Source organism: Apodemus sylvaticus, chromosome 2 (assembly GCF_947179515.1).
Source record: "Apodemus sylvaticus chromosome 2, mApoSyl1.1, whole genome shotgun sequence".
Lineage (NCBI taxonomy): Eukaryota > Metazoa > Chordata > Mammalia > Rodentia > Muridae > Apodemus > Apodemus sylvaticus.
In genome coordinates, this window is record NC_067473.1 from 176,056,898 (window position 1) to 176,069,378 (window position 12,481).

The 12,481-nt window shown below is 38.3% G+C and overlaps 1 protein-coding gene across 1 annotated transcript in view; it reads right to left on the reverse strand.

Annotated features, from left to right (window-relative positions):
- Positions 1 to 1,499: 1,499 nt before the first annotated feature.
- Lmo3 (LIM domain only 3) overlaps positions 1,500 to 12,481 on the reverse strand; it is a 51,627-nt gene continuing 40,645 nt past the window's right edge. Inside the window, exon 3 of the mRNA XM_052172744.1 lies at positions 1,500 to 1,898. Coding sequence (XP_052028704.1) covers positions 1,793 to 1,898 — 106 coding nt within the window. The 3' untranslated portion in view covers positions 1,500 to 1,792. The remainder of the gene's footprint in view (positions 1,899 to 12,481) is intronic.

Here is a 12,481-nt window from a genome sequence, read left to right on the forward strand (position 1 = left end):
TTTCCCCCACAAAAGGCAACACTAAGATCCTCATACATCCTCCTAATAAACCCGTGTCTCACAATGACTCAAAGCCACATCAGCGCGTGGTTTTCAGCTTTGATTTTGGCCCCAGACCAAGAACGTAGGGATAGCATTTAATCACCATCTGTAACAGGGACACTGGCAGGGGAAATGTGTAATACAAGTAACAGTGGGAGATGTTTCCTATACAGTGATGGAGAACAGACTAAGTAAAACCACGGTATTGACTTTTCTTGGGAGCAAATATGGTACCTGGTGCCCATATGGAGTGGGTTTGTGGTGAAGTGGTCTCACTGAAGAATACGAAATGAACAGAGTGTGAGCAGAAGAGGAAGCCGTATTCTTGGTTTTATTTCCTTAATTGCAATTTAAGTAATCATTTCCCACAGTTTCTGTTTCTAGAACATTCTTCTTCATCAGCTATCATTTAAATAAAGGGAAAACATCATTAAAAAAACAAAATGAAATAATAATAATATTTTAAAAACGGGATAGATCTTTAGCCCAAGTGTTACATAATCTGAGTTGAAAGATGGCAGTGAACACGAGGGGCTGATAAAGTGTGTCAGCAAATCCAAAGTGTTTTAAAGATTAAAGTAAACGGCAGGTGAAATACTTAATCACCAAGCGGTTTTGCCAATCTCCCGGTTTCTGTTCCGACAGTTCCGAGGCTGCGACCAGATCCCAGTGCGACTTGGCCATCGGAAACTCAGTGTACATCATCCTGATTTCAGGAGATGTACCCCCCAAGCCTGTTCAGTGCCATCAGCTCATCAACCATAGACACAAAGCCCTCGTCTCCTAGGGAGAAATCTGGACAACATTTACACAAGAAGTTGAAAAAAATTTAAATTATGTCATCATTGTGGTAATACCTTTCTCATGTAGAATAACCCTTTGGAAGTTGTTCACATGCTACCCAAAGGCACTAGTTCACATAGGGTGTGTGGCTGAAAAGAAAAAAAAAAAGAATAAATCTAATAGTGAAGGTAAGGAGCACAGTAAAGGATATTGAAGGACATCGCTAAGCTTCAAAGTCATTCTAAAAATGGCACTTTTCACGTTGGCATAAAATGAAAGTGCTTTAAGGTGAAATTGTTATTGTTTTTTCTTAAAGCTGATCTTTAGCCCCCCCTGAAAATAGGGGGTTATGACAAGAACAACATGGCCACACCAAACTGTCGCAGCCCTAAGCAGTGGATGTCACTAACTGCCTTGCGTTTGTTGACTTATTTTTGTCTCCCTAACGTTGATAGTCTCGCTTCATCCGTGTGTCGTCCTGGAGGTTTGCTCTTCAATCCTTACTAGAAAGGTGCAGCTTGCTGAAAGCAGCTGGTAGACACAGAAGGCATGAACGTACAGTAGGTCGAAACACTGATTGTACTAAATGCAACAATACAAAGAAGCAAACCAAACACAAATGGTAACACAATAAAACTGTATTACATTTGTGCTTCAGATTTACAATACGTTATATACAATAGTCCAAAATAAACATCTCATGCCAAGCGACACAAAAACGAACGGCAAGCAAAGAAACCCGGCAATATATACATTACTTCTCTCTTTAATAATGGACATTCAACTCTTGAACGGGGGCAATTTCACTACATATAGATGCAGTCCGCCTTGTCTTCCGCATGGCCATCCTGCTGTCCTACCGCTAACCTATTTAGTAGGTTTCTGTGTCGATTGATTCTTATGTACACGTGAGCAAAAAAGATAGAAAGATGTAGGGCTTTGCGTTGCTAGGGGTGACACTGCGGGATCAGCGGACCTGGGGTGCATAGCCTTCTTTCATCAGGCCTTCCTCGTAGTCTGTCTGGCAGAGGATCATATTATTCTTTAAGAAAAATTTGTCTCCAACACAAAATCTGAAAGTATAAAAAAAAAGTGTGTTACGGTTACTGAAATTCGAAAGACCATTATGGGATGTTACTTTCATTATGAAAGATAAAATTGTTTTATTTCACTTATTCACACGTGCATACAGTGTGTTTAAAATTCTCCTCCATAAATACATATTGTCAAATCGTCAAGGTAAATATTTTTGGCACCAGTGTTGATATTCCTCCTTTCCTTCCTTCTCTGCTTTTCTTTTCCTTAGCACATTGGCAAGAAGAAATACTTGGGGCTAGAGAGATGGCTCAGCGGTTAGGAACAGGGACTGCTCTTCCAGAGGTACTGAGTTCAATTCCCAGCAACCACTTGGTAGCTCACAACCATCTGCAGAGTGATCAGATGCCCTCTTCTGGTGTGCCTGAATACAGCAACAATATACTTATTTACATAAATAAATAATTCTTTCAAAAAAGAAAAGAAGAAATACTTGATCCATATATACCCTCAGTAAAGCAAAATTAAAAATGATGTTGATTCTTACTGGTCAGGCACATAAATGGTTTTGCACCGATCCCTTGCATGCTGTCCAGTGGAAGACGCAAGTATAAACCTGGGCCTGAGCTGTTTTCCTCTGCGGCAAGTTCCCCCGTTATGAAATAGTAGACGTCACTACCTGGAATGCTCCTTGTTAAACCAAAGAGAGCAACCTGGATCAACTTCTTAATATTGATGTGATAAATAAAACCAGCTCCCAGAAGCTAATTATGCATTTTAGTTTATAAAGCATTGTTTAAAGTGTAAGGCCATAATGTTTTTAATAAGTACTCTTTTTATATAGTTTCTCAGTAGGTAACACTCAGGACACAATTAAGGTCAGAAATAAATGCTAGTGCTGTTTCCAGTACATTTAACAATAAAGTAACTCTGGCCTGATTTATGTATGTATGTATGTATGTATGTATGTATGTATGTATATATGTGTGTGTATATATATATATACACACACACATATATACACACACATATATATACACACACATATATATGTGTGTGTGTGTATGTATATATATATATATATATATATATATTTAATTGTAACAATTTAATGCTCAAACAGCAGTGTTTACTTGAGTTGACTGAGAACAACTCATTGTAATTATTGTGGTTGACCTCTGTGACCTTTGGTGGTGGTCATTCCTTATCAGATAGTCAATTCTGAATAATGCTGTGGCAGAAATCTTAGTGGATGGATTAAATTGCGTCGTGGAAGCCACCCTTTAATGCTCTGTAAAGTTGAAGGTTTAAATGAGGGGCACTCGGACTGATTTACATTTGCAAAGATTGGAATTCTAGACAAACAGTGAATCTATTTATTTTCCATCCAGGCAGCTTTGGAAATTTATCCCTTATACCAGCTAAGTAGATAGAGGGGAAAATAGTGTAATAAAAAAAGTAGATTGAAAAGAATTAGCTCTCCTCTTAAAGGAAAATTGGTCTGTTTATTTGTGGAATTTGCCTTTCCCCAGGATTACTGCCTGCTGCTGATGTTGGTTTAAAGTAGACGTTCAACCCCGGTCTTGAAATCCTGGATTTGTTTGCAGCTGCACCTACTGGACAAGACACACATTTAAGTTTGGGACTTTGAATATATTTTTCCCTTTTTTATTTTTTATTTTTTGGTCTAGCTTTAGCCTGTATGCCTTAAATACTGCATTCAAACAGCAGTGTCTAATAAATCGGTTTATGTAGCTATTGTGACTATGAAAACATATTGAAGACATGAAAATATTCCTTCATTTAGATAACCCTTAGGAGCACAAATTTGACTTTTATCCTTTATGTAAAATTAAGTGGGGCAGCATTTGTGGCATATTTAATTAGTGCCCAAGTTTATAATTCTGTTGAAATTAATCTTAGCTCATTAATAATAAAATATTATGTCTAAATAAATGCATTCAATAAAGCACTCCTGTGTTTTTGCTGTTATTGAGTTGGTTTTCCTACAAAGCAATTTATCTGGAGATATTTTTCAGTGTTTGTTATCTCTAACTTTTAATTTCTTATCAGGCATACAAATTCTGTTACCCAAAATATACAGAGATAAATGTATATCATAGCATTCTTTCCTGTGGGTCCATGCCATTCTCCACGCAGTGTCCTGTAAGTCAGAGTATTTTCTTTTGTAAGTGAGTAGGGTCAGGGTTGTCACAGAGAGTAAGAGATAGAAGCAGCTATCCTGAGGACCTGGCTTCACATTCTGCTTCTGTCACACACCCGATGCACACATACACACATGGGTGTATGCCCAAGTCACAGGGTTGTCACATACCCCACAGCATGGGTGCTTGACACAGTTTTCCTGCTTGGGTTCTCTGTTAGAGAGATGAAGACACAGAATGCAACTAGAGGGAGGTCATCCTGGAAGGCAGAGGAAAATCAGAAAATCCAACTGCTGTGTATGGGATCCAGAGTCCAACCTTCCACTGGTGACAAAGCAGGTGGAGCTTAGCTTTTCATCCTGATATTAGTCTGTCTGTAGGATTCAGTGAGGAATGGAAACCGAATATGTATGGCGAAGTTTAGGATGTGTATAAAATTGTCACCTTCTAGCAAGTACTCAGCAGCTAAAGCTAAGCCCATGAAACATGATCAAACTTGTTCCTTGCATCTTGAGCTCCTATAAGAATGCCCAACTCCTGTCAGGGTTTCCACAGCTTAAATGCACATGGCGAACAGAAGGTCCTTCAATTCTCTGTGGACCCCTGGCCCATTCTTTCACCCTGGTCAGCGCAATGTGAAGAGTGGAGTTAAGTTTGTTTGTGTATCCAGTTTTGTTTTCTTAAAATACAATCTCACTCCGCTGATTAGGCTTACACTAGTCTTTGGGTCACTTGGAAGCACACTATGACCTCACACTTATGAACTTATCATGCCCCAGCCTCCTGAATGCTGCCGTTAGAGGGGTGAATCAGATTATTGTATTCCCTTGTGCACTTATTGTAAGCCCTTGATTGGATGTATCTGACATATCCTATACTAGTACAGAGAATGGTGGAATGTCTCTAAATGAGGGGATATATATTAAAATATTAAAATAATTCTTTCTGACTACCCTCTTAACAACTGGGGAAATATATTTTATGTACATTTCAATCTATCTGTAAAGGTAAACAATATATAGGACATGTTTTAAAAGTGTCACAGTCACACCTAGCTTACAGTGTAAGCAATGTTGGCAGCTGTGGTTAGAAGATCATGGCTGCTGGGCAGTGGTGGCGCATGCCTTTAATCCCAGCACTCGGGAAGCAGAGACAGGAGGATTTCTGAGTTCAAGGCCAGCCTGGTCTACATAGTGAGTTCCAGGACTGCCAGGGTTACACAGAGAAACCCTGTCTCGATAACCAAAAAAAGAAAAAAAGAAAAAAGAAGACTGTGTGTGAGTGTTAGTTAAGATCATCATTGTCCCATTTAGGGGCTGTGGTGATAGTAAGTGCTTGCCACCTAAGAAGGAGCTGAGTTCAAACTCCAGCATGTAAACAGTCTTTCATGGCAATGTTTGCTTATAACCCCAGAACTTGGGGAGGCTGAAACAAGGAGATTCCTGAGGCTTGCTGGCAGGCATTTTTACTGTACTGATGGGCTTAAGGTTCAGTGAAAGATTTGTCTGAAAAAATAGTGGTGAGAACATGACTTCAGAAGACACTGTCAGTCTCTGGTCTCTACCTGCATGCTCACACATATATCCCATCCGCACATCCACATACAAGTGTTTGTACACCACACACACACACACACACACACACACACCCCACACACACATTCACTCCCTGTCTCAAAACATGTATCTGCACTCACATACGTAGATATAAAAAATTAGATAAGTAACAGAGTAGGTATTAAATGCTTAGCAAAAGAATTAACCTTAATTTTGTCAGGAAAGGCTAATTTCTAAAATAACTTGCTTCTTATGAAGTTCAACATTAGTGGAAAAAAACATTTTGAACATGATGATTGCTAAAAAAAAAAAAATGCTGTATTAACAGGTCTGGCTAAAGCTTGTGCAAAAACGTTCATCATCTTCCTTGTAATTTAGTCCTAATTGTTTGTGGTATGGTCAGCTCTATTAGTTTTATTCTTATTCATAAATTACCAAAGAAGAAAAAATGCAATTAGGTGATTAACTAATCTAATATTCATACATAGAAATTAAAAATACAGTTCATTTCCAGCTGAAGATGAGTCTCGCTTCCTTCACACACTTTTTGAGTCCCAGGAAGCTTAAGAGAAAACTGTCATCAATACACTTTTGTTCTAAAATAGGGATCTTAGAGCTGTCTTCCCTTCTATAATTTTTATCAAATCTTTGAAACTTTCACGTGTCATATTTTAAATACTTTCATGACCTCCTGAAGCTTTCCACCCCTTCCGTCAGAGCAGGCTATCAAACTCTGTTCTAAGATGCCTCCATTGGTAATATGCATTTGAAGAAATGAGATTGTTAACTTAGTCATTTTATTTTTTTTAAGATCAAAAATATCCACTTACAACTAACGTCTGTTTTTATGACAGTTTAAAAAGAAGAGGGAATCTGGAATGTATTCCCAACATTTCTAGTTTCCCACTCAGCACTAAAGTCACCACTCATTCACTAAAGAACGGAGCGCTCTGTACTGCATTATTTAGCAAGAGGCAGTGTTCTGGTCCCTACAATCATGAACATGTCCTGCCTTTTCCCCATTAGCAGCACAATTGTCATCGCCTATTTCACACCTTTCCATCCCTTCTGCACCAAGGAATGCATATTCAAGATGTGCTACCCTTATCCTGAATCCTGCTATAAGTCACTCAAAGACAACTTTACCTCGGCCCTACAGTATCTATTTACACTTGCATATTCTTAATCAGAAAAAAAAAATGCTCTCTCCAAATTGGTTTGCTCCAGAGAGTAAAACCCATACTTGCTTCACTAAAATCTTGAGTTGACCATTTACTATTTGGGCAGTGTACTTAAAATTTTCGGCCCATCTGTTGTGTCTGTATGATGCTTTTTGTACGTATGTTTTCAGGGCTGACCTTTGGTGCTGGATAACCAAATAACTGCTCTGCTTGTCCCAGGGGACAAGCATTTTTCTTGGCCTAAGCATTCCTCAGTTACTTATAGTTCTTTGTGTCTAATTGGGGCCTCCTGGGGTATTTCCAACTTTATGTGAGCATTTGTACAGCTCAGTGTGTGTCTTTGTGTGTGTGTGTCTATAATTAGGTGCAAATTTTTCAGTCTGTAATGATATGTAATATATTATATATACATCATATATCACATATTATATATCATATATTATATGCTGTATATTATATACTATAAATATTAATGTATGTATTTAATTATATATTAACAATTAATGAAAAGAGGGAACATGAAAATAATTAACAATAATGAGACAAAGTATAAAGTTAATGAACTACAAATTTAAATTATATTTGCTATTTCAAACTAACATATTAAATTATCTGTATGTGTGTGTGTGCATGTGTGTGTGTGTATGTGTGTGTGTGCATGTGTGTGTCTGTATGTGTGTGTGTGTATGTGTGTGTGTGTGCATGTGTGTGTGTGTGCATGTGTGTGTGTGTGTTTATGATTCACTTATGTACACATAGATGTTTCTGGGTATGGAGAGTAACAACAACGTACAGTACCATTCCTCCACTGTTATCCACCTACCTTCTTGAGACAGAGTCTCACTGAGACCTGAGACTCACCAGTTTGGCTGGGTTGACTGTCTACTGAGCCCCAGGCATCTGCCTACGTCCACCTTCCCAGCTCTGGGATTACAAGCACTTGTCGCACGTTGGTGTTTGCTGTTTTGTTTTGTTACTTTGGGAGCTGGAATGCAGGGTCTCATGCCCACCTGGCAAGCATTTTACCTCCTTAGTTCTGTCTCCAGTCCAACCAGTATCCTGGGGGCTCTTTCCTGTAAACTCACACAACACATCAGCCCTGAAATGTATCCCTGAACCTGAAAAATGGATGTCTCTCCCCTCAGCATAGCTCTAACCAAATTGATTAGTCTCTTCTGTGAATCTCTGTATCTTGTCTCCCCCAGAGCACTGAACTCATTGAGTTGCTTAAAGAAACAAGATTTTATTCACCTCAACTTCCACAGGGCCTACCATTGTTTTGGTCCTTGAAATAGAAAAGAAAATGTTGAGCCAGAGGCTCAGCTCAGAGGGCCAACATGCCTGCTGCCAAGCCTGCCAACCTGAGTTTGATGTCCAGGGCTTACAGGGTAGAAGCAAGAGAGAACCGATGCCCACAGACTGTTCTCTGACCTCCGAACATGCACTGTGGCACACATATGCACACACATCAGAAACGCAGCACATGTAAATGTTTTAAAAGTAGATGTTCTCTGACCTCTGTTCTCTGACCTCTGAACATGCACTGTGGCACACATATGCACACACATTGGAAATGTAGCACATGTAAATGTTTTAAAAGTAGATGTCACAAAAAAGAAAAAGAGGTATCATGCTTTTATTATTATATTTTATATTTTGGGGGATATTTCACTACAAACATGCAGATTAGTTCTCCTTTTGTTCCAAAGTCCTAATTTAATTTTTCTGTGGAAGAACTCAGCCTTTAAGAAATTAACTGATTGTAGAGATTTTTTTCAATTCCAAATGAAAATTAAATTATTATAAAATAAGTTCTAGAAGGATTTTAACCTGGTTTTCTTTCTTTTTAAAGGGAGACATTTGTATAATTTAAATACAAGATCTACAGTTTTAACATACTTTGCTTGACAAAGCACAGATCTGCACATGTTATTATTACTTCTTTGCATCTCTCTGTGGTGTGTTTGTGTGTGTGTGTACGTGCATGCTCATGTGCACACATATTAATTTGTATGCATGTGCAAGTGTTTGTGTACTCATGCACAAATGTATACGGAGGCTGGAAGTAGATATTGGGTCTTCTACAGTACTCTTCTTCTTTTTTATTGTTATTATTAATAAGAAATTATAAGAAATCCTTGGGACATTCTTTCAATTCCTTGGAACAAAAATTGGAAGTCCTTTTGATAATTTTTTTTCTTTTAGGGAGCACTGGGGGAAATGTGCAAACACCACAGCATGTGTGGTGACCAGAGAACAACTTGAGGGAATGGGCCCTTCCCTTCCACAACATGGATTTAAATGATCATACTCTGATTCCTCTGTCTTCTCCATTCAGTGAGTTTGCTGACTCTTCTTTACCTCTGCGAGTCTTCCACTGGATCTGCAGTTCTCATTCTCAGCTACACTGGAAAGCCCGACAGCTGCCTGCACCTTCTATCCCCACTTTCCCAGCACTGGGATCACAGGTATGAAACCACTTGCCTCATATTTTATATGGGTCCTGTGTATGGGTCAAGCAGTACAGCCTTGCAATGCCTACTACTCAGGGGGCTGAGACAGAAGGATCCTAAGTTCAAGGCCTGCATGTGCTATAGAGGAATTCTGTAGCTAAACTGGAAAACTTAGTGTTCTCTGTCTCAGTGGACAAAAGGGGGGAAGGGCTATGGGAATGTTTTAGTCGTACAGTGCCTGTCAAGAACGTTCAAGGCTCTGGGTTCAATATCCAGAAATCAATCCATACAATAAACACTTATTTAAAAGCAAAAGTTAAGATAGATATTGAATAAAATTAATACATTTCTGTAATTCCATAATTTGAAATGTGAATGCAGTTTATTTAGGGGAACTGCCCATGAATGACCTCTTTCTCTCTTGTATCTCTGTGAACGATGACCAGGCTTTGCACAGCGTTTGTCAGGAGGCAGCCATGTTGGATGCATCTCCAAAGCAAATGTCAGTGGAAGAGGAGCATATCCTATCTAGAAACCTTTGTGTATGCAGGTGACCACATCTGTGTGCTCTGCTTGACTGATGAAGATGGGCTGACTTCCTGCATTGAGGAAGTTTGTCTTGTAAGGACCACAGTGACAAGACAATCACCAAGTGCTAATTGTGCATAACCAGTGCTAAAGATATGCAGCCTCTTTACAGCAGGTAATAAATGAAGCGAACATAGAAATGTATTAGGTGCTTTGGTAATGAGGTTGGAATAGTGTTTTGCAGCATTCAGAATGCGAACAGTTTTTAGAGTCAAAATTTAGGAGTGTTTGTCTTACTTGACTGAGTTCTACTGAGCAGACAGACTTAATTGTGAATGTAACTTTTTATTTCCATGATGGAATAAAACTGATCTATGATTTGTAAATAGCATTAACCACCTTCAATTACTTTGCATCATAATGGGATTTAGACTGACTTTAGCACTTGAAGGATGTGTTCCTTTTCAGTGAAGAGCATAGATAAAATATGGAAACCTGCCCTTAGTGGAAAAAATGGATGCAGAGCATAAACAGTTCCCCAGAGGAGCAAACTTTGAAGGGCTACAAGTCAGCACATAAACACCACTTAAAAATTATAATCAGGTAGCAGCTTTTATCTCTGAAGGTGACAAGAATTTCTTTCTAACTAATAAGCCCCAGTGTTAGGGCAACAGTGAGATCTAAGCAAATTTCATGTGAGAGTAATGGGTAGAGCTTTTATGAAGATCATTTGGTCAACATTTACCCGATGCTTTCCAATTGTAGAACCTCTGCCTAACTAATTACGCTCCTGTGAACTTATCCTGACACAGATTTGAGCAGTTTGCTGCTTAAAGAGTCAGTATTTTGTCGATGATACAAAATGCACTGTAGAAATAACAAAAGCATCAGACCACACAATGCTGACTTAATACTAGATAAAATGGGATGCAAAATAGCTTGAAATGTCTTAAAAGATTTTATCAGCATGTAAAAAGATACATGATAGAGATTAAATGAAAGAGTTCAAATATCACACATTAAGATTCTTCCCTGTTAAATTGTTTAAAAAGAATTTTTTAAAATTCATTGTGTGCTTGTATATTTACCACACTCTTTATGCCTCCGTACCTTTCAAACCCCTCCCAACCTCATGATTTATTTCTGTTCCTATTGCTGCTGCTGCTGCTGCTGTTGCTACTACTACTACTGCTACCACTACTACTACTACCCCACTGCTACCACCACCACTGCTACTTCTACCACTGCTACTACCACTATTACTACTACTACCACCACTTCTACTACTATCACTGCTATGACTACTACCACTACCACTATTACACTACCACTGCCACTACCACTACCACCACTACTACCACTACTTCTACAAGAGTCTCACCATGTACCTCAAGCTTACAACTAACTATATCTTCCTGCCTCCAGCTTCTGAATGTTGAGATTACAGGCATTTAGAATAATGTGGGAGATTCCCATCACTACTTTTAAAAAATCATCTAAATATTGGTATAATCTAGAGATGTTTTACGTATTTTGCCATGTACACATAAAAAATCATGACTGGTTATATACTAACAGGCTGTTTTTAGTTTAGAATAGTGAAGGCTGGTGTTCTTTCTCATTTTTAAACTTTCTTCTATAAATATGTAAACTTTTCTAAGTAGAACAGGTATACAAGATGCTTGCTTAAGGATGGGTGTCAATGCTGCTGCCATACGTGACTCGACCTATGAAGTGAACAGATATGTCCTAACATTAGGACTAATTAACCTTTAAAACATGCACCCGTAAATGTTCACATGCATATAAGTGTGTCTGGATGGATGTGTGGATGTTTGTGCTTATATATCCGTATTTTTCTAAAATAAGTGACTTGTGAATTGGCTAATATATTGTTGGCTAAGTGTCATCTTAAACTGATTTAAGGCTTTGTTGACTTAAAACATTGACAAGAAACAATCATGGTACAAGATGGTGCCTAGGTTACTGCCAAGGTAATTGCAATATAGTAAGTCATAGAAGGCAATATTCTAAACATCTATATTTGGCGAGAGACTCTTTTGAGGAATAGATCTTATAGAAATACCAAGTCATTGGGGTATAATCTGGATAGGGCAAATTATAAATATAGGAGGAAAGACTTTTGAAAATCTACCCAATGCCTAGTGAAAATTATTTTATTCAACTTACATACTTTGCAAGACAAGTATCTACTTTTCCATTTTGTTGACACAGAAACTAGTAATTTAGACAGATTAAGTAACATTGAAAAAAAGTCACAAAGCTAATAAAATAGCTAATATATGTTGGGGCCAGAATTTGAATCTGTTCTTACTCTGAAGATCATTTCCTATTATTTCATGGGCCTCCATGTGGAGACTTTGAAGCAAACAGGACACATTAGGTGGACGTTTTCTCACAGATATTATATGTTCTTGACATCTTGACAAGGGCCCTACAATTTTAAACACTGTGGTTTTGCTATTTATTATTTTGTCATTTTTGTTTGCTTGCTTTTTGAGACAGGCTCTTGCTGTATAGCGCCAGCTTTTCTAGAACCTGCTATGTAGATGGATCATCTTGAACTCACAGAGATCTGCTTTCCTTTACCTCTAGCATACTGGGATTAAAGATGTGCACTAGCCTTCCTGGCCCTGATAGGCACAATTACAATAATGCAACATCTTCATTATTTATGGAAAAGGTAGTAGACATTGAATAATTCCTACTGGAAGGGG